This window comes from Lissotriton vulgaris, chromosome 5, assembly GCF_964263255.1.
Source record: "Lissotriton vulgaris chromosome 5, aLisVul1.2, whole genome shotgun sequence".
NCBI classification, from domain to species: Eukaryota; Metazoa; Chordata; class Amphibia; order Caudata; family Salamandridae; genus Lissotriton; species Lissotriton vulgaris.
This window is the reverse complement of record NC_141693.1, coordinates 616303314-616328426: the sequence shown is the minus strand read 5'-3', so window position 1 is coordinate 616328426 and position 25113 is coordinate 616303314. Positions and strand designations below refer to the sequence as shown.

Below are 25113 nucleotides of genomic sequence, written 5' to 3'. Positions count from 1 at the left end.
AATTCACACTCTTCTATTCCTGTGGGCTTTCTGTTGCTTTTTTCTCTTTGTAGCTCAAATGCTTACACTTGAGGCTTTTTTTTTTACTCGCATCTTTCTTGACATTTCTTTATATTTCCATACTCCTAAGTGTAAGCTTGATCGTGGCTGTGCTTTTCAACTTGATTTATTGGGCTTCATTTGTAAAATAAGATCTCCGAGACCCTACGTTTTGTTCAGGAGCCTGTAGTGAGTGCTATCGAAAGTAGGGGTCTGAACCTCAGGGCTGCTTACACTTTATTCTACCTCCTGCCTCTATACTCCACCACCAGCCACTACCTGCCTCTTTGTCTCACACAGGCTCAATTTCATCCTTGCTCTCTTCTGCAGTCATTGTTTTCCATCTTTATCTTTCTCCTCCATTACCCCTTTTGTGTTTTTCTTTCTCTTGCTCTGGCTCAAAGTTTGTTGAGGAAAAGTAAGTGCCAGTCCCCTAAAATGAGTACCAATGTGCCCCACCTGCAACCACCAGCTTAAGTATTGGATATATGATATACTGTTGTATCACAAAAGAGATATCCTTTGGACTGTATTTCAGGACATAAAATACTATCAGTTATATGTTTCAGAGTACATCTTTGTCTGTTGTAAGAACTTGAAATAGTGAGACTAAGAAAATATGCCATTAAAATAGTACACATCCGTGTTCTCCTAATTTTGAGGACTAAGACCCGGTACTATGATGTAGACATTTCTGATTTGACGTAATCGGAATGACGACATGACGCTGTTGCACGCTAAAAAATCACAATTTTAAAAGGGACTTCTGAGGTTGAAATGAGAAACCTATAAAATCTACCCAATATGCAAGTTCCCTCCTAAAAGAACGGCTGCACGAATTTGGCCGGTGAATAACACGCACATAATACAGGCAGGCGCCACAGCAATTATCAAGACCTGGGGTCCACGAAGGATGTTAACCTGTTCGCTGCTTGCGTCTGCAAAATGCCGTTGCGGGCACTACCTTTGTAGTGCTGCACATGTCCGTTGGCCGATGTGGCCGCGCCCACGCACGAAACGCCTGTACGGGGTGGATTTTACACCGCGCTTAAGGGGTTAATAAGATACATCCTATATTTTCCTAATTGGACACTTAAGAGGAGGACGGAGGTATCTGCCTTAGACTCCGACTGCACCTTCACTTCCTTGGATGCCCGTGTGTCCTCTGCCTAAGTTACAAGAGGTGTTTTTGACGGCTCCAGTTTAAATCTGATTTTCTGTGAGAGTGAAAATTTCTGTCTTGATAAAGATGTTGTTATAAGGTTTCCATCGAAACGAGTCATCACCCCTTAAGAATAACACAATCCGTGAAGAGACTGGGACCATTGAGTACTTATCTACATCATAGTACTGGGTCTTCGTCCTCAAAATTAAGAGAACACTGATGTTTACTATTTTAAAGACATATTTTCTTTGTCTGTTTTATGTACTCTCTGTGTAATTTGATATGTGTTTTCATGTGAATGTAAAGAAATTATTTTGATGTGCCTACAACTTGCATGTGACGTTGAATTTATTTAAGATGTTTTTTAGAAAACAATATAATTGAATGTGTACAGACATTTTTAGATATGTATTTTATGATCTTTTTAAACCAATAAATAGATTTATTCTTTTCTATATAAATGCTGTCCATATTGTTACCATGGGTATACTTCCCTTATATGAATGATGTGAACTTGAATGAGTGAGACTAAGATGAACTCTGAAACATATAACTGATAGTATTTTATGCCCTGAAATATAGTCCAAAGGATATCTATTTTTGTGATACAGCTGCATAGTACCCTATTCCTTTGGCTTAAAGGGGTTCCTCCAATTTTTCCAGAAATATATGATATACTTTCCCAGCACTTGCTTTTTTCATGGTAGCCTGGTGTCTGGGGTTTGGTGTACTCTGAGACAACACAATAGTACAGTAATACTTATCAGAGAATGATAAGCCATGTAAATGGATACTCCAAGAATATTGCCTTTTACACCTATATAGACTGCACAAAACTTAGATTCCTAACTATGGGAAGTCATCCTTAATGGAAGAGGAAATCTCACTCACCTTTGGTGTCATGCTTCCTCATAGGAATCCTCTCCCCACCCTGGTAGAGAACACAGCACTATAGTTCACATAGAATTCTCCATATTCTGGAGATCTTTGTTCTTGAGCACAACCTCGGATTTCTATTTTAGATAGAATTATTCAGTCCGGTCTAATCCCAGAATTCTAGAGTAATTATTTTTCCCCATCTTGTTTGTGTTTCTCTCCTATATCTTCTCAATAAAGATCTTGTATTTTTACTCAGCAAACAGGTAGGACAGACGGTAAGGGCCTAAATAGGCACCTTACTTGATAAATTTAACCAGTCTAAAAGAATAATTATTTAACGCATCTACCACCATTAGGGATCTACATACCCTAACAAACGCCCAAGACCGTTTAGGCTAATTACCAATGGGCAGAAATATGTTGGCTGGTGAGGGATGGTTGTTTTTTTTTTTTTCTTTTACTCCTCATCTCACCGTGTCAAGTCTTTGTGGAACATTTACAGCCATACTCACTCACTGTGCGCTACCAAGCTGACCACGCTTTACTTGGGTCGCCAGACCTCCCCCCCCTTAGTATCGGGGACATGGTGTAATCATTGGAGTGACCAGATCATTCTTAAGTTTCTACCCCACCTCATTAGAGGGTGCCAGATGTTAGACGGCATCTCCTCTGCCCTTTCGTATTCCAGCCGAGCCATACTGAATGATGCTTTTAGCCAGTCCTCACTGCTCGGGGGAAGGCGGTCTTTCCATCTTTTACATATTTCCCTCCTTGCCAACGGTATCAAATATAGGAGGAGCCCTTTTTCCTGACTTGTAGCTTGCTGGTAGAAGCGTTTATCATCTCCAAAAATAACGAGTGATGAGTTTACTTTAATTGTGGTGCTGAAAAGTCCCGACAAAACCTGTCCTATCTCCTTCCAGTATTGATCCAGCTCTTTGCAATTAATAAACATGTGGATGTCATTAGCCATCAGTTCCTGACATCTTGGGCATTTCTGTGGGGGGACAGGGGCACATTTCCCGATTTTATAGGGGGTGTAGTAAAGCCTATTAATCACAAAAAGGTGATTCTTCTTCAGACAGGCAGGCTTTATATATTTATATAAGAGCTTTAAAGATAGTTCAAGCATGTCCTCTGCCTGCAATGCCAATACAGATTTGTTCCAAATCCCTTCTGCCGGTGGTATCCCTATGTCTTCTCCCTCTACTAAATGTTTATACCATATTGAGATTTCTTTTGGTATCAATGTGGGGGATTGGCTAAGCCTTTCAACTACCTCGTTGCTCCCCATCTCCTCCTGTTCAGCTGTATGCCAGGACACTAATTGGCGATATTTGAACCTTGATCAATCGTTCCCTACCTTTGCCCTCAGATATTCCCATGGGTGTAGCCCCTCCTCATTCATTAACTCATTCCAACTCAAAATTCTGGCTCTTTTTATGGGCATGGCCAGAACATCATTTAGACAGTCGGGGGTGCCAGGCGAGTCCCAGATTGGAGATGAAGCTGAAAAATATCCAATCCCACAGACTACCCTTACTCTGTACCATATTACAAGATCATCCGAAAAGACCACACCAACCAAACAGGAGGAGGCATCGCCATCGTCCATAAGAACACCATCAAAATCACGACCAGCTCCGACGATAACCTTACAACCGCCGAACACCTCCACTTCCAGGTCCACACCGACCCTAGAACCACACTCAGAGGCACCCTCATCTATAGGCCTCCAGGAACCCGTAAACAATTCAGCGAAGACATCACCGACTTCATCAGTCCACATGCCATCGCCACCGAGAACTACATTCTATTAGGAGACCTCAACTTCCACCTGGACAAGAAAAACAACAGCAACACCACCACCCTTCTTGACAACCTTGCCAATCTCGGCCTCAAACAACTTGTTGACACCCCCACCCATGTAGCCGGACATACGCTCGACCCAATCTTCACCTCCAGCAAACACATCTCCTTCGATCACACCACAGCTCTCCACTGGACGGACCACAGTTGTGTTCACTTCAGCTACAAAACCACCTCGACCCACAACCCCCCACAACCTATCCCCCGAAGAAAATGGAACATAATCACCACCGACCAACTCCTCACATCGCTCAACCAAAACCCACCCGCCCTCTCATCGGACCCAAACCAAGCTGCCATCAAATTCAAACAATGGATCACTCACAGCGCTGACAAATTAGCACCCTTGAAAAACCATCACACCAAACAAGACAGTAAAAAGGCCCCCTGGTTCAACGATGACCTTAAGAAATCCAAAAAGCTATGCCGCACTCTCGAGAAAACATGGAGAAAAAACCCAACCACCGACAACATGACCACCTTCAAGGCAGCCACCCGCAAACACCACCAGCTGATCCGAGCCACCAAGAAATCAGCACTCAAGATTCGACTCAACAACAACGCCCATAACAGCAAGGAACTATCCAACATCGTCAAAGTATTCACCAACCCCACCGCAGCCTCAAACGACATCACTCCCTCCCAAGACCTCTGAGACTCGTTATCCTCCTTCTTCTACAACAACATTGCCGACATACATAACAGCTTCGAAAACAGTTCCAACAAACAATCCTCTCCACCCCCCTCAGAACCTAAACCGCCCTCTAACAACCTCAGCGCCTGGAACCCAATCACCACCGAAGACACCATCCGCCTAATGAACTCCATCCACTCTGGCTCGCCAACCGACCCCTGTCCCCACCACATCTTCAACAAAGCAGACTCCATCATCGCACCCCATCTCCGTGATGTCATCAACTGCTCCTTCATCTCTGCCACCTTCCCAGAAAGCTGGAAACATGCCGAGGTCAGCGCCCTCCTGAAGAAACCCACAGCAGACCCCTCCGAACTTAAAAACTACCGCCCCATATCCCTCCTCCCATTCCCGGCCAAAGTCATTGAGAAAGCCGTCAATAGCCAACTCGCTGCCTTCCTCGAATCCAACAACTCCCTCGACCCCTCACAGTCCGGCTTTCGAGCCAAACACAGCACTGAAACCGCCCTCATCGCAGCAACAGACGACATCCGAACACTACTGGACAACGGAGAAACAGTGGCCCTCATTCTACTCGACCTCTCCGCCGCCTTCGACACTGTTTGTCACAGCACACTCATACAACGCCTCAGCAACATCGGCATAAAAGGAAAAGCCTTGGACTGGATCATCTCGTTCCTAGCTGGGAGAACTCAGAGAGTCCGACTTCCCCCGTTCAAATCAGAGGCCACCGAAGTCATCTGCGGTGTACCACAAGGATCATCGCTCAGTCCCACCCTCTTCAACGTTTACATGAGTCCACTCGCTTCCATCGCGCGTCAACACAACCTCAACATCATCACCTACGCAGACGACACCCAGCTGATCCTCTCCCTCACCAAAGACCCCAACACCGCCAAAACCAATCTTCACGAAGGCATGAAAGATGTAGCCGTATGGATGAAAAACAGCCGCCTTAAACTTAACTCAGACAAAACGGAAGTGCTCATCCTAGGATCAACCCCCTCTGCCTGGGACGACTCATGGTGGCCTTCGGATCTGGGCTCAGCACCCATACCCTCGGACCACGCACGTAACCTTGGCTTCATCCTAGACTCTTCACTCTCGATGATCAATCAAGTCAACGCCGTCTCATCCTCCTGCTTCAACGTACTTCGTATGCTCAAAAAAATCTTCCACTGGATCCCCGCCGAGACAAGAAAGACTGTCACCCACGCACTGGTTACGGGTAGACTAGACTACGGAAACACCCTCTACGCTAGAATTACAGCCAAATTACAGAAAAAACTCCAACGCATCCAAAACGCATCAGCGAGACTCATTTTGGACATCCCTCGCCAAGATCACATTACCGGCCACCTGAAAGACCTCCACTGGCTTCCCGTCAACAAGAGAATAACATTTCGTCTCCTCACCCACACACACAAGGCCCTCTACAAACTAGGTCCCGAATGCATCAACACTCGACTATCCTTCTACACACCCACCCGCCAACTGAGATCCTCCAATCAAGGCCTCGCCACAGTTCCGCGTATCCAAAGATCCACCATGGGAGGTAGATCCTTCTCCTGCTTGGCGGCCAAGACCTGGAACTCACTCCCCACTCACCTCCGCCTTACACAGAACCACATCTCCTTCAGAAAAGAACTTAAAACCTGGCTATTCGACAAATAATGAACACCCTCCCCAAGCGCCTTGAGACCCTCCGGGTGAGTAGTGCGCTATATAAATTCTCGAACTTGAACTTGAACTCCAAAGCTGTTCTTAATATCTTCAGGCAGACCCTTTTGAAGTATTTTGGAGAGCCGAACTTATACAAAAATTCATCATTCCGCCCTTCTGCTCTCACCATTTCTTGCAACAATTTACCCCAAGATGAATCATCAGGTCTGGTGAGAAGCATGCGGAGACTCTTGAACTGAAAAGCCACAGCATAGAGATTAATATCGGGGAGAGCTAGCCCGCCCTTTAACAACCTTCTTCTAAGTTTTTTCCAGGTTAATCGTATCCCTTTATTTCCCCACACGAAACACCCAATTTTACTCTGTATTTTTTTTACATCCTTCTTAGGGAATAGTAACGGTATAGTTGAAAATAAATATGAAAGCTTGGACAGAATAACCATTTTAACTAGATTCACTTTCCCATAGATTGTCAATGGGAGATTCCTCCATCTACTAAACAGACGGTCTATTTCTTTAGTGGTTCTATTCAGATTTATCTTGGGAATCCGATCTAATTCCCTCACAATGTAGATCCCCAGGTTTCTGAAATCCACACTCTCCACTCCTAACCAATGATCTATGTTCCAACACATGACCTCGGTCTTCGATCTATTCGCCATATACCCAGACAGTGCACCGAACTCTGCTGTCAATTCCTCAATACGAGGGATAGCTGTTACTGGGTCGCTTGTGTATAGAACTAGATCATCCGCATAGAGAGCCAACTTAGAGCTGTACTGCCCAGACTGAAAAGGTACTATAACAGTGTCGAGCCTAATAGCCTGAGCCAAAGGCTCAATATACAGGTTGAACAGCAACGGGGAGATAGGGCACCCCTGTCTGGTTCCCTGCTGAATGTGAAACACTGATGTTAATGCTCCATTTAAAAGGATCCTAGCAGAGGCACCTCTATAACAGCTTTTAGGTGTATTTATAAATAGTGGCCCAAACCCCATTACCTCTAGAACTTCCCAAAGGTATTTCTAACAAACTTTGTCAAATGCCTTGCCTGCGTCGAGGGCTACCACAGCCAAGGGTTCGGATTTTCCCACTGCAAGGTCGATGTTTCCAAGCAGGAGGTGTATATGATCTTCAATGTATCTACCAGCCACAAAGCCCTTCTGATCTTCATGGATCAATTTAGATGTTAATTTGGCCAATCTCCCTGCCAGAATGCCCATAAAGATTTTATAATCTGCATTCAGCAGGGAGATTGGTCTATATGAGTCCGCTCTTTGGGGATCCTTCCCAGGCTTCAAAATCAAGACTATTATAGCTTCCTTCCATGAATTTGGGACCCTGCCTGTAAGTGAATAGATTGAGTTGAAAATGATTTCTAATATTGAACACAGATTGTCTGTTAGATATTCATATATCTCACTAGGTAGTGCATCCACCCCAGCAGCTTTTTTGTTTTTTAACTTCTTGATCTGTACTAATATTTCTTCTGCAGTTATGGGGGCATCCAAACTATTTCTTCCCTCCTCAGACAATTTAGGCAGATTCTTATTACTCAGCCAAGTACGTATGGCTTCGATGGGCGGCTTCACCTCCTCTTTATACAAATTTGAAAATCCTCAGTGTTCCTTGATGTATCCCCATTATTATTGATTATTAACTCCTTAATGTCATTCCTAGCACGGTCAGATCTTGATTTCCATGCTAGTAATGCTCCTGCCTTTTCCCCATATTCAAAATTATCCATCCTACTTACATCCCACTGAGCTTTGCGCTTTGCATCTAAGCACCCTCTATACAATTGCTTAGCTGATTCTAAATCCATTTCGATCTGAAGAAGTCTTTCTTTCTCACTACTGTGCACATTAATCCTATCTTGCTATAGCTGACCTATTCTGTTCTCAATTTCCCTTAGTTCCATCACTTCCATTCTGTTCTTAGCACAAACTAATGCATGGAGCTTCCCTCTAAGCCCTGCCTTATAGGAATCTCAAACATTATCTGGAGTGGTAGACCCCATATTAAATGTAAAAAATTCTGAGGTAAATGCTTGGATCGATTGTATAGTCTCTGGACTGGACAAAATAGCCCTCTTTAATGTCCATCTAGACTGCGTCTGTATTGCACTTTTCACAAACACTAATTGTATAGGAGCATGATCTGATAAAAGACTAGGCATCACTTCTACCTTCTTGATGTCATTAATTGAATGCCTATCTGTGAACATGTAATCTATATTAGAGGCATGTTTAGACTTCTTACTATAAAATGTATTTCCCTGTAGTGGACCTTGCTTAGCTCTCCATACATCCTCCAAATCGAGATCATGGATCATATTGCGTAGTGCACGCCGTATCTTTGGTGCCCATACCTATTTGCTCAAATTGGACCTATATTTGATGGGGTCTAGTAGTACATTTAAATCCCCTTCCAAGATATAAGGTGGTGCCTCTAACATCAATATGGATTGTAGTTTCAAGAGATAAGATGGATCGTCCACATTAGGGCCGTAAAAAGAAGCACATACAACCTCAATGTTATTTAACGACATTTTAACAACTATCCATCTTCCAGAGGAATCTGTATGTACCCCCTGATTGTTACTGAGGTACCTTGTTTCACTAATGTAGCTACTCATCTATTATGTATTGTCTGCTGTGAAACCTCAAAGTCTTTTATCCATTTGACCTTAGAGAATATAGATCAACTTTCAACTGCACTCAAATGGGTCTCCTGTAGTAGAAATATCTGAGCACTCAATATTTCCAATTGTTTTAGAATAAGTCTCTGTCTACGAGGACACCGCATTCCATTCACATTCCAAGTGATAAAAATGGTTTGTTTACTCCCTATACTTTGTTCTCCCATCACTCGTTCTATTCCCTAACAGGCTTAATTCCTTAACTCTAGTGAGATGAGTATTTTTTTTAATTTTATCCCTATGCTCCCCCCCCCAGTGCTCCCCCTGTTCCCCCTCCCCATACGAACTCCCCCTGTGCCCTAACCCCCCATGAGGAACCCTCCCTTCCAATAGGCTAAGCCTATTTAGCTAAGCTCCCTCCCCTGGATGCAGTTTTCTTTTCAATTAATTTTATAGTGTTTTGTCATTCGCCGGTCTTTGTTACGGTCTTACCACTTATCACCAATTGGGCATACTGAGTCCCATATAGAAATATGTAATGGGAAAGACCTAACTACAAGTAGAGAGAAAATAATACAAAAAGATCAGAGAAAAAAGAGAACTTCAGTCCTCAACCTAAACACCTTTTCACCACCTACTCCTAGCCTTTTGTGCCCTGTTCTTTCCTGATTCTCAAAATTAAGTCATCAGCTTCTTCCCCTGTTTTTACCAAATGCATGTGATTATTCCACATTACCCGTAAATGAGCAGGGAACTTTAGTTGTGCCTTGACCCGCAAACCATTCAATTCATCTAGTCTTTTCCCCAGCTCCCACTGTCTAGTGGCAGTCACATGAGAGATATCAGACCTTATTTGAAAATGAAACGGGTTAGAGCTGTTGAATGCAATTGTTTTTTCTTTCAATGCTGATAAGAGGATCTGCTCCTTTACAGTGTAGGTCAAGAAATTTACCAAAATTTTCCTTGGCTTTTGTCTAGCAGGATTTCTTCGAAAGGGGTCTCGATGCACCCTCTGTATTTCCTGAGTTAAATCGACCGTCTCGTCCCCCTTCAAAACAGTCCCCTTGAGCATTGATATCACAAAGCCCTTCAGATCGGCTCCTTCCACTGCCTCTGGTACATTGAGTAGCTTTAAATTATTCCGTCGAGAATGATTCTCTAACCTCTCAATGTCCTCTTTTAATTCTCGGTTTTGTACACTCAACTTTGCAACTACTTCATCTGTGGAGCGAACCGAATCCCTTATAAGTGGTAGTTGTTTCTCCAGTATTTCAGTCCTTCATGTTACACCGTCCAGCCTTTTTGCTAGCGCTTCACACGAGGCCTGAATGGCTGCCTGATTTGCTTCAGAGGTCGAAAACCGGCTAGCCAACTCAGACTGATTGTTCTCAGACACCGTAAACCTATTTGATATTTCCTCCTTCATAGTCAGAAGGATATCTGCCAGTGTTGAAGATGTCACATCCGCTTTAGTGGCAACTGATTCACTAGCACCATTCAGCGCTAAACTCCCCTGCAGCTCAGGCCTTTCATGATTTTTGGGAGACTGGTGACTGAGATGAGGTATACCCCCTCATCTGTGTTACCATCTATCAGCACAGAGTATTTGTTAGAGAGAGTCACATCTGGATGTATAGACAGATTGTCTAAATTAACTGTTGCAGTCTTGCCTACATCCACCTCATCCACCCCTTCAATTGCAGCTACTCTGGTTGTTTCATTATTTGCAGGGACTTCTGCGGAGACTTTTGCAGGTTTCCTCTTGATCTCACTGCCCCCCTTAGCGGGGGAATGTTTCTTTCGCTCTGCCCCTATTCCCTGCTTTGTGGCATTCATTTGGAGGCTTGAGGCCAATGGTAGCGGGGAGGTCTGTATTTTCGAGGGATTTAGTGGTTTAGATGTTGTCTGAGAGGTACTAGAAGCCATTACTTTATAGTAAGTTTTCAATGAAGGGGTGACCTTGGTATATAGAGGGACATCTTTCTTAGTTCTAGTCTTCCTTTTTGGCGGTCTTGTTCTTGCCACAGCTTCTTCTGGACTTTTATCCGGGCTATCAATTTTACCCCTACCTTGCATAGCTTGCCTTTTGCACGACCTTACAGTGGAGATCGGCGGGGACACTCTTGTAGAGTATCCTGAGATTTCTAGCTGGGGATCTCGTATTAACCTTGCCCTCAGTGCATACCTGTTGACTCGTACACCACAGTTTTGTGCCTGGGCAGTGCCTCCCTTCTGCCCCACAGATTCCACTGTCTCTTCCACAGGTTCCACTGCCTCAGGCTTTATTTGATCATACACCCTCCACTCATTGGCCCCCTCTGAGCATACAATTGCATCATCCATCCATTCCACTTTCTGTAATAATGCAGTGGCAACAAACTTATCCGATGTTTTCAGTTTAGACAACTCCACTAATTTGAATAACCCAGCTCGATCAGCTCGATCAGCCCTCCCCGAGAGGTGCCTTAAAGTATACTTCCTGTGATGCCTCTCCACAGCAGTTATTTGTTTTTCAACTGTAAATTCTATCTGTACACAAAACTCTGTACTCACTCTGAAAGCGCTGATTGGTAAACCTGCATCGACCGCGCTAAACGTAGCCTCCTTATTGCCGCCACTTTTGCCCTGGTAAAATACCGCTCCTCTAATCAGAACGACGTCTCCTCTCTTCCTCAGTGCTTAGTGCACTCCAAACGCCCCGAGGGAACTGCGGGCGGAACCGCGTCTCCTTCTCGCTAGAGCTGCCTCCTCCCACTGCGTTCGACAGGACCTCCCGCCGACGCCTCCACAGACGCCGACACCACCTCCAAGCCACGGAGCCTCCTCTGCGTCCCTCGCCGGGTCCCGTCGCTCCGCTCCTGCGCCCATCCAATCCAGTCCCCCACGATCCTCCAACCACTCCACTCGCCCAGGAACGTCCAGGAAGGTAAGCCGCTTCTATTACGCCGAATATCACGCCGAATTCAGAACCTTAATCACGCCTGCATCCAGGGATCCGAGCCGAGCCGCGACCGCTTAGCTAACGGCCGCCTTGTTCCTCGCCATGGAGAGACGGTGAGGGATGGTTGTGAGACATTACACTCTAAGATACCCATCCAATTTTTGATTTTTGTAATCATACCAAGTGTCCCAATGAATAAAGGTAATTCCCAGGGACACTAAGGTATTTTTGAGTTTGCATCTGGATCCCCGTTTCTGTGGTGTTGTCCAGTAAGATTTATGCAAGAATACCCTCCTAACTAGTCCGTCCAAGAGGAGGTTGAGTCTGCCCTGGCGGCACTGCCCTACCAGGGTGGGGAGAGGATTCCTATGATGAAGCAATACACCAAAGTTGTGTGAGTGTTCCTCTTCCATTAAGGATGACTTCCCATGGTTAGGAATCTAAGTTTTGTGCAGTCTATATACCTGTAAAAGCCAATAATCTTGGAGTATCTACTTACACGGCTTATCATTCTCTGATAAGTGTCACCGTACTATTGTGCTGTCTCAGTTTTGTGAAGGGACGTACGATGCCATACCCGTCTCTTCTCCCCGATCTGTGTTTTCATACTTTTGGTGTACCCTATCTGCACTTCCAATCTGACATGTATAATTAATTCTGCAGAATATTTGGTGGTTGGGTGCAAGCAGATCTACTTCTATTACTTCTATTTCTTCACTGGTTGCTTTTGAACTTTGGGTCTTGCCTCTTCACCTTCGTGACCTTTGTTCTTTCCCACCCTCTGCCTCTTGTGGCGAGGACTGGTGGTATCGGGACCACTGGAAGAGAGGATGCACTTTGCCTGCACTTCACCAGAGTTTCTGTTTGAGGCCAGGCTTTTTCAGTGACAGCCCTTCACCTCTGGAACTCCTTGCTTGGGGAGAGCTACACAATCCAGCTTTATAGCCGTTCAGGGAAGCATCAACGACTTTATTCAGCGCCTTATTTATGATCGCCACCATTTTACTTATGTGTTAGTCTTTTTATTGCTGGGATGAACAGCATCCGTCTATCCCGCGGACGCGAGGAATGTATTCTTAAACAAATGCCAATAAAAGATACGGGTTTATGCAGACGTGTTTTTAATATTGTCTACAAGTGTTACCCCATGATCCTCCATGGTTCGTTCGCCCTTTGTCTGGCTTGGACAGTGCAGCTGTGGGGGGAGAGGGAGGGAGGGAGGATTTAAAAGCTAGATCTTACTGACTGCACCATGCAGGGGGCGTGTTTCCATTTCCAAAATATATCAAATTACGAATCGCATCATTAGTCCGAAAAAAGGACGTGCAGAAATCTCCCCCTGTGGTGGAGATGATGATGAACAGTGCATGCCCTCTTGTCACGGGGCCGCGTGCTTTGTGTATCAATACGCTGCTCAGACCACATGTATATGTAGCTAATGATGTCATACAAGTATCCGTTGAAATGGTGATGACGTGCGCTGGCATCCATTTTCTGTTTACATTATTGAGCGCCTCGTGACCTGTGAGTTCATGTCGAATACTAGTGACAAGAACTTTTGTACCCGAAGCCTGGTCATATGTATGTTTGAGTTGAAAAGCAAGGAGGCATAACATTTGTAATAAGCCGCGACATGTGAATTTGACACCCGGATGACGTACTTTCCGGGATATGGAGAACTTCATTTAAAGTGAAGTGTTGATGATGTGTATAAGCATGGAGAGGCCGTGACATCTACATTTTTATTGGGGGCTGGTCACGCGTACACGAGCGTTGCAGGACTGGAGGTACTTATGAGTTTTGGGGAACTGATGCAGTGTACGTTTCCATTGCGGATCTCGTGACACAAGTATTTGTGTCCAGGCTCATGTCAAATGCTAATTTGAGAGGCTACTGGGGTATATTCCCACCTACCTCACTGGCACATGAATATTTAAGACGCAGGTATTGAAATCAAAACCCTATCACAAATACATCACTGTTGACGAAGTTGACATGCTAAATCAGACTCCTGTCACAGGTGGGATCAGTGAAAAACTTTTGAAAATACGTGGATTCCCTTAGTGCTGTAAAGCCACACTGATAGCAGAACATACACTATGCGTTTAACATATTGTATGTTTCAGTGCTGTGCATGTTTGAAGGGATGGTGGTGACATGAACTTTTGCATCAGGACCATTCCCAGATGCACCCTTGATGTGATTGGACCAAGTGTACGACTGAGCTGTCTTTAATGTGGGGTGTTGTGAGCAGCCTTGAGTGCTCTGCCAGCCTTGTAGCTTGATATGTGCGACTGTTTGCTATTGAAGATCACCTTTCCTATTATCCTTCCTGTCTCTACCCGCCATGCTTGTTTCGCTTCACCCTCACCCACGCTTTCCAATCTCCCCACTCACAGGTCAGGACACCCCATCAGTGTGACAGTGGTCTTCATCACTCCCAGCCCTCTCAGCAAGATCTCCTGGGTGAATCGCCTGCACTTAGCCAAGATTGCGCAGAGTGAGTATGCAGCACAAGGCGTGGGCGGGAGCTGCTGGAGGGCATTTGAGATGGGCACTTATTTCACATCAGGTTTGTTGCGGCCAGCGAGAAAGGATGCCAAGCATGGGGGAGCGGTGGGCGATGCGAATGGGTCCTTGCTTTGTTTTGACTCCCAGTTTCTCTGCATGCTGCGACAGTCCTGCAGAGTAATAACCTATTACAGTGGTGGGTGTTAGGGGGGGCATGACTGGTGGTAACCCTTTTAAGCCTGTGCGTATGTACTGCATTGTTCTTCACAATGGTTGCTGTTACATGCACTTGTTCGTTGCTAGCTAGGATGAGCGAATAGCTCTGCTTTTGTAATGTCTTACTCGGTGGTAACAACCCCACTACCGCCCGGCCTATCTGCCTAAGAAAACACCTCTCCATTGGTTGAGCAATGGGCCAACAAACACCCAGCTAAAAAGGAAAAAAGAAGTCCTTTGGCCCATACACATAAGACACTGCAGAAATCTGTGTCTAGATCAGAAGTGTTCTACTTTCACGTTACCAACACAAACAAGTATTTAACTAAACCTTGAACAACTCTCTATTAGCCACACACAACTGAACTCTGTTTCACAATAAACGTAAACAAATGATTGGGATCCAACTGCCATGCGGAAGGGCTCGAAAAATAAGTCGGCATGGGGTTGTGACAATAATAAAACAAAGATTATAGCATTGCTTAGGCTTTCTAGAGACTGTCACTAGATCTTGCAATCTACCCGCAAGCTCTAAAGAAGCTGAAATCCAACCTCCCCCACCTGCATGACAGGCTACCAGAAAACGCTTTGTTGGATTCCAGTGCAGTGCTGGCTATTGTCAGTATCAATACACCAGGTGAAGCTGTGTGACAAGCTGTTAAGACTTTTTTGTTTATTAAATGTTTACTCAGCGGTTAAAAATAACATTGACATTTCTGAGTTAGTCATAGCAGTGGCGACGAGGACAATGAAAGCCTTTATGCATGGACGGGGAAGGCTGCTGGATAGTAGGTGACACAATAATGGCGGAATGCATGATTAATAAATGTAATATAATGAATGGTACATTGACTTTTTTCTTGGGTATTTATACATCTAATAAAAACTGTTAAAAAGCACTGGTCAGACGTTCTCAGAGCTTATCAGAGGAAGGTGCTGTCCATTTATTCATGAAATGGTCGATGCATCTCTAGAATCACATTTTAAATGTGTTGTGTTGGGATGGAAGTGACTGTAATTTACCATACCTACCTCACTGCATAATTCCGGTTTGCTTTCAAATCAGTTGACCGCCTGTACACTAGAAGAGTTTTGTGACCAGATGTTCACCAGGTAAAAACTGGCATCAAGAGGGCAGGAAAACAGTTCCCATTCTGAGCTCTGAAACTCAACATGATATACAGATCTCATCTTGAATTTACAGGATGTGCAATTTGTGCGCCAGGGATTGCATACGACTTTTAGTGAGGCCTATAGTGGGCTAAGTTTGAGATTACGTGTCAGCCTGACTTATATGAACAAGAGATATTTAGAAGGTATTTATTGACAGTATGTTGCAGACTGCATCTCTCGTTTGTGCATCCACTTCAGGAAGATGCCGGATTCTTTTGTCCATGTCATGGAAAATAGAGGAAGGCACGTTTTTATATGTCTCAAGGCAGGATTAGATAACAGCTCTTATCTGGAAGGAGGCTAATAAGCCCGAATAAGACTGGGTTTAAAGTTACATTAATGTATTCCCTTAGTGTCTCAATCGTATTTCTATGTTGATGAGCGATAATCTGCGCCCCTGGGTGGTTGTAAAATTATAGTACCTCTATTTAGCCCCCCAAAAAAAGTGTTTTGGTTTTCAAAATCCGGTCACCCTACTTTGACACCCATGGTTCTAAGTTCCCCTACAGAAACTCCGAAACAACTACATATATTTGGTTAACTCCGCTTTTCAGACGGTGCATGTTCTATCTATAGGAGGGATATATATTTTTTTTTACCTGAATGCGAGGGCCCTGCTGCCAGGGAGGCAGACTCGGGGGGATTCAGAGGCTTGGTGGGCCCGTCTCTGAGGCCGACCTCCCAGGCGCCCGTTTCTTCTGTATCTCCCTGCCGCTGCTGAGCGGCTTAATGGAAAAGAATGCTTTAAATCATCGCAGGGAAGGTGCATTTTAATGCTGCTCCGCCTCAGAGGCCCGGGGATTGCATTCCCCGCTTTAACCATTTGTTTTTATCTGGCAAGCCAGAGGGAAGAGCGCGCGAGCTCGTTTGAAGAGAAAAAGTGTATTAAAATCGAATGGGAAGAAAATGGTTACGCACTCGCGCTTTCTCTCAGACACGCGGTCACGCACACTCACAGTCTCTCTCAAACACACGGTCACGCACACATCCTCTCTTATATTCGATATTATTATCATTTGTTTCATACACTCAGACTGTCTACAACACTCACAATCTGTCCCTAACACATACCCACACACTTTCTTTTACACCTGCTCTCATATTCCGCCTTACTCACACTTTCACATACCTTCATGTATTAAAACTGGCACATACTTGCTCGTACCCTCACATGCACACAGCCAGATACTGCCCATATGTTGTGCACTGTCTCTCTCTCTCACACACACATCATCTCCACAGTTGACAGAGTGCTGCCTTGCTCTCTCTCGCCCATACACTCCCACTCCTTATAACCCTCACATTCCCTCTTTCACTCTAACATACACTTGCTTTCTGTTTCAAGCTCGCTCACACACATGCACGCTTTCATAATAAGCAATGGTGTAGCTAGGGGGGGTGGGAGGGGTGGTCTGCCCACTGCGGTACGATTTTTGGGCGACCGTGGCCTCCCCCCAGCTCTAGGTGCGGCGGCGGCAGAGGCAGGGACCACCACGGGCGGCAAAGTGTCTAGCTACACCACTGGTAATAATGCTCCCCAGTCTAAGACAACCATACAGACACACCTTCCCACTCTTCAATACGCCTGGATCAGGCCTCTTCAACGGGTAGCTCGAGAGCTATTGGTAGCTCTCCAGCTACCTTTAAGTAGCTCTCGTGTGCAGCTAACCCTACAAAATTAGAAACATTTGCTTGGTTGAAATAATATACATAAGCCAAAATTGAGAGTGTGTCAAATTCATTAACTGGTATTTGAAGAAAAATGGCAGAATTTCCAAAATACATTAAAGCTGATATTTGAGTGATACATATTGTGGTATTGAGGTGACATTTTACAAATGTTATAACCTTTGTACCAGGTGCATTGCTGTTATGTATTACCCATGTAGAGGTATTCCATATTGACAAAGCCTTTATTAACTACATTTCTTCTAGCAACCATGCCTGATGCACTGAGGTGATCGCTGGTAGTAACCGTGAAAATGGTAGCCACTGATGTAACATTGTCTGTTGTGGACAATATTGCGATACTAGTAACACTGGTAGCTCCCAATGCGTTTCACTGAACATAAGTAGCGCGCATTACAGAAAAGGTTGGAGACCCTAGATGGACTCCCTCTTACAGTCTTGCACAGTACAACCAGAATCTGTGCTGAGTGGCCTGTGAAAAGCAATATTTTGGGGAGTGGGAGAGAAGACCTGCAGCGCAAAAGGTGGCCCTCTAAACCCAAGTCTTTCATGATGCCTCTAAGGGGGAATGTGGAAACTTTTAGTGAAACACACAAAAGGTAGTAGGAGGCTGCTCGCAATAAGTCTGACCATCTGTAATAGTCGGAGTAGCATTCCAACCCATCGTTCTTTTGCTCACCATGCCACCTCAGTTTGGACCCAGCCATATGCAAATCAGTCTTAACCCTGCTCCTCTTGGGAACAGTCCAGCCCGAACTGCCAAGCCAGGTCCTCCCTAAACCAGAACAAAATCAACCCAGGACAGGTTTCACCCTAGTTACGGGCTCATCAGCCGGGTGCAGCCTGGTTTATAGCATATTGCTAGGTCCAGACTGAGGTGGCATGGTGAACAAAAGAACAATGGGTTGGAGTGCTTCCCTGAGCGATTGGCAGTGGTTAGATTTATTGAAAGCAGACACTCATCACCTTTTATGTGTTTAATGTATTGCCCTAATTGGCATGGGTACACCCAGACATGGGTCACATGCTCACTGTGTCACTGGACCCAAACTGTACCTGGATGATGAGGCCATAACTAAGGCAAAACTGGTCCTGTGTTGCTTGTGTTCCGGTTCAGGGAGGACCTGGCTTGGCATTTCAGACTGGACCTTTCCCATGAGAAACAGGGTCAAGGCTGATTTGCATATGGTGGGTCCAAACTGATGTGGCATGGTGAGCAAAAGAATGATGGGTTGGAATGCTACTCGGACTATTGCCTGTGGTTAGACTTATTGCAAGCAGCCTCCCATCACCTTTTGTGTGTCACAAGTTTTGCCCTAAGTGGCCTGAGAGTGCCCGAGGCATGGGCCCCATACTCACTGTCATTGCAACCAAGCTGTATCTGGCTGATAAGTTTCTCTGTAGGCTCTTTATTAGAATAAAAAGGTAGCACTTGAAGATGAAAAGAAATAAATGGTAATGTAAATCACCTCTAGGAACTCGGATGCACACCCTTCTTAGCCCAGGTTTTCATCAGGGCTAGCGACTGCCTTGACTAATAACACCATGGCAACATTCCACTCCAGATCACACCATCCTCGAAGATCCATGGACTCGGGCTCTAGCCTCAGCATCCACATCACGTGAGAGTCCAAGCCTTCTCCTTCCTTTAACTAACATCACATGCGCTCACTCTACTACAATTTCCTACCTCGTTCTCTCACTTGCAGTTTCTCAAAAACTTTTCCATTCTCCAGCACTTACAGTCTGCCACTTTCTCCGTCATTTTGCCTCTCTGTCACCCACATCTGCCACTCTTTAATACAATTGGCTGCTGTGGCTACGTGATGCATTGGCATGTGCATGACACGGCCTCGACCCTAGCTACCCTGTTGCCTAATATCCAAGAATAACCCAAAAAAGAGACACGCAAAGGAAGGCTGCATTTTGTTTACGTGAGTTGTTTATTGTCAAGGTGTCTAACAAGGTACTCTTACTGCAGCCATTTCCTTCTCCATTGAGCGCATTCATTGTATTTAGGGTTGCCTTTGTCTTGCCCAGGAGCAGCACCTCCCATATTCCCAGATGATTATATTGTATATATTGAATTAGAATTGTCCTTAATTTTCTTCAACAAATTTGTGCAGGTGTTTGCCAATGCTCGGCACCGGCACTTATTTGTCAACACCGGGAATTATTTCATACAGCTACCACATGGTGGCGCTGTCAGTCTACTGTTTAGAATATCACATCAGCAGCTCGTGTAAAACTTCAGTTCTCATTAAAATGACCGTTCTAGCGGCTCAGGTGACATGGAATAAGTCATATTGTCGCGTCAATTTCTGTATGGTGGTTGGTAGTGAACGGTGGCACTGCATTTGATAGTACTGGCAGTGTGTGCAAACTGAAGTTGCCTTCCCGTGAAATACCTACCTTGGGCCCTGACAATTGTATTTACAAATTAAACACCTGCACAGTTTAATGTCATTTAATGAATATTTTGTAATCTGTGTGCTAGTCGTGCAGCGCGTGCTAGGCACAAGTCAGCTGGTCTTTCTTCAGAGGTTCGTAAATCTACAGGAGGACTGTGCCTCTACAAAGGGTGGTAGGCAGGGGGTATACGCAAGTCCCCGCAGCCTCTGCGGTGCTTTGGGGGTGGGCCGGCGGGCCTCATTCTGCCTGAGGTGTATTGATATCTACGAGATCTGGGAGACTGAGGGACCGCCATCACATTCTGCAGGTGGCCCCCATCTTGTTATATTTCGCCACAGAAGGTAGGGCTGGGGCAAAGCCGGTCACATGTTTACCTCTTTCACGGTAGGTCCTGGGGGTCATCCTCGACTCCGCCCTCTCCATGACCAAGCAAGAAAATGCTGTCTCCGCGTCCTGCTTCAACACCCTCCGAATGCTCCGCAGGATCTTCAAATGGATCCCCCCGGACACGAGAAAAAACGTCACCCAGGCCCTCGTCACCAGCAGACTCGACTACGGGCACGCCCTCTACTCAGGAACAATATCCAAGCTCCTGAGACGACTACATCAAATCCAGAACGCCTCGGCACGACTGATCCTCGACGTCCCCCGACGCAGCCACATCACACCCCATCTGAGAGGCCTACACTGGCTCCCTGTCAACAAGAGGATCACCTTCAAACTCCTCATTAACGCACACAAAGCGCTACACAACACCGGACCTACATACCTCAACGGCCGACTCAGCTTCCACACCCCCACCCGCAGCCTCTGCTCTGCCAGCCTCGCCCTCGCCTCAGTTCCTCGTATCCGGAAAACCACCGCCCGGGGGCAGATCCTTCTCCTACCTCGCCCCCAAGACCTGGAACGCTCTCCCTACCAGCCTACGACAGACCCAGGACCTGCTGGCCTTCAGAAGACTTCTCAAGACCTGGCTCTTCGATTAGTAGCTGCCCCCCGCCCCCGCGCCTTGAGACCCTCACAGGTATGTAGCGAGCTTTAGAAATGCAGTGATTGATTGATTGATAGGTCCGGGCCCGTTCCCAAATAATCTCTTATATGCTTGACAGACATGAAGTTGTTCTTAAAACATCTACGAGCAGGAAAGGGAGAAAACATTTTTCCCAAGTCTTTTTTTTTATTGTTTACTGATGTAATAGGAAACCAATTACCTCCGTTTGAGGTTTTGCAGGTGGAGCATGCAGGTCTTGGTGATTTGTACCTTAAAAACACTAATGCATGAATTAATTCTCAGTTTGAGAAACAGCAGACATTTTCAAATAACCACCTTTCTCTGTCCACTAGTATAATCATCTCAGTGGTACAAATGATTGTAGCTAAGAAGAATATAGCTTAGTGTACTGCTGAGGGCTATATTGGTTGTTAGAGGCCCTGCCCCGACAATGGCCGTAACAAGGAAAAGGACCTTTAACCTGTATATTCTGAAGCAGGACGGCTCTAAGACTATTAGAAAATTCTACTCACTGAGGGTGGAATGTTCAAAATTAAAAAGGGAGAAAAAAAAAAGTCAAACATTGGAAAGTTGGAGCAAAAGGCTTATGCCAGCCATTTTAAGCCCTGGGCTACTTCACTGTCTTCAAAGTAGCCCACAGATTCTAATATTCTAATTCTTAGTCCATTTGTGCTATCGGCATTGGCAGAATATTATGTTATTCGATGCTAGAGCCATAATTCAACTCCAAAGCTAATTGCTATGGTACAGAAAAAGAGTTTTGTTGTAACAAAGAGACAAATATATTTGGTCCTGTGCTTAATGTCTTTATGACTCGTTTTTTACTAGGATTGGGTCCAGTATCAAAGCAAGCTGTGCAATTTCTGTAGGTACTGCTCTTGGGCTACACTCATTCGATTCACGCTTCGGTCTTCTGAGGTTTCACCTTTAATGTGAATCACTGAATACGTTATTAAGTAGGAACTTGGTCCTGAATACATAGCATCATGTTTAATAGATTGCAACTGAACCTCTTGACTTGTGTGTACGCTTACCCTTAGATAAGTGATTATTTCTGTAGCCAGTGCACCAGGGCCTATGACTCGCCTTATTTTTATCTATTCATTCACTTGGATCCCAGAGTTCTGATATTCAGACATGCTGGAGTTACTCTATATATTAACATTCGATAGGATGACCAGACGTACCGTTTTTCTCCTGAGAGTCCCGGTGTCATAGGACTGTCCAGGTGTCCCGACACTTTTCTTAATTTTAGGTAAGTGTCCCCTTTTTTGGGATACAGGTCAAATTATTCTGCAAAGCGGAATTGAAAGTTAAACACTCCTGTTCACAGGCGCCTCTAAGACAAATGTTTTCAGTAGTTTATCCATTTCTGTCAGGCAGCACAGGAGGAAGACGCTGTCAGCTCCCAGCAAAGGGGAGACATACTGGGAACGAGGGCAGGGGGACCTCATGGTGGAAGAGGGCTGATATATATATATATATATATATATATATATATATATATATATATATATATATATTTTGGTCTGGCGTCAGTTTCCAAGGCAAACTGACCCGAGGAAGCTCCGGGTCTAATTGATGCAACTCAAGTACTGCACAACAACTGCGCAGCGCTCTACCCACTGGAGGGTTACAAATAATTGAAACGGACTCCTTGACTCACGAGCACGAAGGGGGTATGGAAAACATACCAAATTGGAATAACAACACCGAGGGAAACCCCCAAAAACAATGGAAATAACTGAAAACTCGGACTGTGAATCAAGGGGTCACGGAGTAAGACACGACCACAAGTCCCAAAATGCATCTCAAACAGGAAGTGATTCCACCAATTAATGCCATTGGAGGCAAATGAACTGCATAAAAAACATCGGACTGGGGAGTGACACAGAGCGAGGCTTACCTTTTGAAAAAGTTCCAGGCGGAATGAAACATGTCAAGGACTGAGCCGCAAGCCGCTTGTCTCATCTTAATAAAGGCAATTTTAACGAAGCTTCCTGGTGTGGCCAAAGGTTTTTTTTCCCCGCGGAAACTAACACTGTGAAGAATATATATATATATATATATATATATATATATATATATATATATATATACATATATACACACACACACCTATTGTGAGTACGTCTGTGTATATGTGCAATTAATTAAAAGGCTGTGCAAAAAACAGGACAGGCCAGACATAGAAGTAAGAATAAAGGCTTTTTTTTTCATAATCTGGTCTCTCTAACATTAGAGGACAGAAGGATGCTGAGCAGGTGGATATGTGACATACTTCCAAAGCTAATATTACAGGTGAGAATGTTTTCATTTCTTCAAGGTTCAAACCAGTGATTTAATCTAACTACATTTACATTTACATTTACATTTAATCGAAGAAACCTCATCCCGGGTGAGACATTTTGCAGTGCTAGCACTAAGGATGTACCGTGGTTCCAACAGGGCAGTCACTCCCACTCCTGGAGTGAATCTAGGCACTGAATGAGTAGCTGTGGCTAAGTCACCTGGTTTTGAACTGGCATTAAACCGTAAAGCGTGCCAAAAACCGTGGGCAGGTAGGGCCAGAAATCGATAGAAGAGGCTCTTATAGGTTCAGCACCGGGTGTAGTGATAAGTGCAGGCGTGCATTTATTCGCTGGGATAGAAGTGTCCTACAAGCATCAGAGATAACAGCTAGGGGCTTAGTGGACAACAGGCATGGGCTGGGAGCTCCTTAGATTGAGCAGAGTCTGTAATCCTTTCAGGCTTTTCAGCAGAGCGGATCTGTTGTTCAAGTGAAAAAGCATTACTTGGCTTTTTTTGTGGAGGCGAAATCATCCATATTCCACTTTCAGCGACTACAGAGAAGCTTGCCATTGGAGAGATTCATTTTCCCCGAGCTTACCACCCAGTCTGCGACTACATAAAGCATTTGCAGAAGTGAGCACACTTCCCGCCTTTCAGCCCTTCCACGTTAGGTTCTGCAATGGTCGCTGCCGCATGAATTCTTAGAGAAAGCGCTTCGACGCCTCGGCAGGGGTAGTAAGCGCTATATAAATGCAATTACAATACAATACAATACAGTTAGTAGTCTGTATCGAACGATGAGGAGAGATCGTCCAGTCAGAATGCTTAGAATTCGGAGTGTGTGAAATTTCCTTAATTTGCTCTCACGTTATTAGGCAGAATTTCAGCAAAATTATGCCACGTGGCACTTAATTACACAAATTGCAAATCTGTCATTTAGCACAATCTTAAAAAAAAAAAATACACCATTGCGTTAATTATGATGCGAGGATACGTTTTGTGCACTTTAAAAGAGTGCAAAAAAGGCACTGTGAACAGCAGGTGCTCGCCGGCTGTTGCTCCCAGGCATCCACAGTTCACAGTATATTTTTGTTACAAAGGTCGCGTGATTATGTGAAGTGGTGTAATTTCTGGAATTTTGTGTAATAAGTGGCATACTTTACATTTCTTCCAGGCCTACTTAGAATGCAGGCGCTTCCCTGCTGTTTTCTTGTATTCTAGATGCAAGGGCAGGGACATGAAACGGACCAAGAAGGTGGGTGGCTTATGCACCAAGTCCGGTGCGATTAGGACGGTGAATGCTAATGTCCTCATTGCTCGGATGCAACTGACTATAAACCGGGGTTAATTGCGATTCCCCTCATTATGCTTCCTCACCTTCGCGTCAGGCCTTTAATGATGAAGTCGCGACTAACAACAGTTAACACCCTCTGTAGATGGTAGTAACCACTGTTAACACCCACAGCAGACGGCAATAATGTTTAATTGATATGAACTAAATCAGCTAGGAAGGGCCATAAAATACGCCACACTTAGTGGCAGTAGCGCTTGAGCCCTCACCGTAGGGTTGTATTGTATGAATATTTATACAGGGTGATGAATAGCAAGGACAAGATTCATTGCAGTCTGCTAAGAGAGGCAACTTGGTCCTTGGCCAAGGTAGCCCACTGTTTGCGTAGAAGACTGGCCTGAGGAACATAGAAGGAGAACCTAGGCCTAGGGTGATATGTGTACCAGAGCAGCCGCAGACTCCGGGTACTGTTGAGTAATACAATGAATGTTTTGCATTTTTGGGCTTACATTCAATAGCAGCACCTTCAGTTTGTGAATGATCCTCTCACCAGTGGCTGAAAGTGCACCTCCCTGCATGAAGCATTGAGGATGCACCTTGCATTCTCACTGCCATAGATTCTCCCTCCTTCTTGGTCTCTGCAGCC

At 44.9% G+C, this 25113-nt stretch overlaps 1 protein-coding gene across 6 annotated transcripts in view; it reads left to right on the top strand.

Moving 5' to 3' along the window:
• The window catches only part of ARHGEF10L (Rho guanine nucleotide exchange factor 10 like), a 763679-nt gene that overhangs the window by 628958 nt on the left and 109608 nt on the right, over positions 1–25113 (top strand). For all 6 annotated transcript variants that reach the window (XM_086922050.1, XM_086922049.1, XM_086922052.1 and 3 more), the window contains one exon: positions 14271–14371. In XM_086922050.1, coding sequence (XP_086778176.1) covers positions 14271–14371 — 101 coding nt within the window. The remainder of the gene's footprint in view (positions 1–14270; positions 14372–25113) is intronic.